Source organism: Ipomoea nil, unplaced genomic scaffold (genome assembly GCF_001879475.1).
Source record: "Ipomoea nil cultivar Tokyo-kokei standard unplaced genomic scaffold, Asagao_1.1 scaffold0276, whole genome shotgun sequence".
Lineage (NCBI taxonomy): Eukaryota > Viridiplantae > Streptophyta > Magnoliopsida > Solanales > Convolvulaceae > Ipomoea > Ipomoea nil.
The window spans coordinates 1318071-1319400 of NW_017616704.1; the positions used below are offsets into that span (position 1 = coordinate 1318071).

Genomic DNA, 1330 nt, shown 5'->3' on the forward strand with positions numbered 1-1330 from the left:
CTAGTTCAACCTTTGAGCAGGGGATAGCTGAGCAGAAATATTCCTATAACAAGCCTTGACAATAAATGTCCCTTTGCTATCGCTGTTCCAAATTAATTTATCCCTTCTTGTACCAAGAGCCAATGGAATGCTAAGAATAAGATTTGCATCTCTTTCATAAAAGATCTCTCGTATAACCTCCTCATGCCAACCAGTATTATCCACCTTAAATAGAGCAGAAACTGACTCATTCTGGAGAAGGGGGAAATGTGGAGTTATAATCTTGGGGTTGTCCGGACTTGGAAGCCATTTGTCGCCCCAGATTTTAACCGATGTAGCATTTCCTATCCTCCATCTGCTATGTTGTCGAATGATATCCTGAGTCTCAACAATGCTACTTCAAATGAATGATGGATTGCTTCCCTTCTTTGCTTCAAGAATAAATGAATTTGGATAATATTTTGCCTTGTAAACTTTCGCAACCAGTGACGATGGGTTCTGCATCAATCTCCAGAACTATTTGGAAACCATAGGAAGATTAAACTCTCTAAGTTTCCTAAAATTTAGGCCTCTCCACTGTCTTGGTTTAGCCAAATGCTTCCATTCTTTCCAGTTGATACCTCTCTTTCCTCTGCAATCTCCTCTCCACCAAAAGGAGTTCATGATCCTCTCAATCTCCCTTGTCAACTCCTTAGGCAATAAGAACAGGCGCATGGCATGCAATGGTATAGCTTGGATAACATTCTTCAGAAGTACCTCCCTACTAGCCCTGGAAAGAAACCTATTGGGCCAACTCTGCATCCTCTTTAAGATCCGCTCCTTTATGAATCCTAGAATATTCTTTTTATTCCTCTCGATCACTGCCGGTAGACCCAAGTAGTTACCATCGGCCCCTTCACAATTAATTTGGAGAATGCTCTTTACTGCCCCCTTATACTGCCTCTGACATTAGAACTAAAACAAATGGCAAATTTCTCATAGTTAATAATCTGTCCTGAGGCCTTCCCATAGAGTTCTAGAGTCTCCTTCAAAATAATGCTTTCCAGTTCATTAGCTTTAATGAAGATAAAGTTGTCATCGGCGAAAAATAAATGGGAAATCCTTGGTGCATCCTTAGCAATAGATATACCGTGAATCGCTCCTCTAGCCTCCAGATCATTAATCAGTGCACTCAGACCCTCTGTCAGTAAGATGAAAAGGTATGGTGAGAGGGAGTCTCCCTGCCGCAAACCTCTCATGGGGGAGATGGGACCAATTTCTTTATTTTCATGAAGAACAGAATATGTAGGATGGAGATGCACTGGAATATCATATTGGTCCAATGAGAATCAAAACCCATTTTTGTTAAAAC

At 40.9% G+C, this 1330-nt stretch overlaps 1 protein-coding gene across 1 annotated transcript; it reads right to left on the reverse strand.

The window, feature by feature from the left end:
- On the reverse strand, positions 1-780 carry LOC109155235. Its single transcript, XM_019302951.1, has 2 exons — positions 508-780; positions 1-357 (listed from the first exon to the last, which is right to left on the reverse strand). The coding sequence occupies exons 1-2, from the start codon at positions 778-780 to the stop codon at positions 1-3; spliced, it is 630 nt and encodes a 209-aa protein (XP_019158496.1).
- Positions 781-1330: the final 550 nt, after the last annotated feature.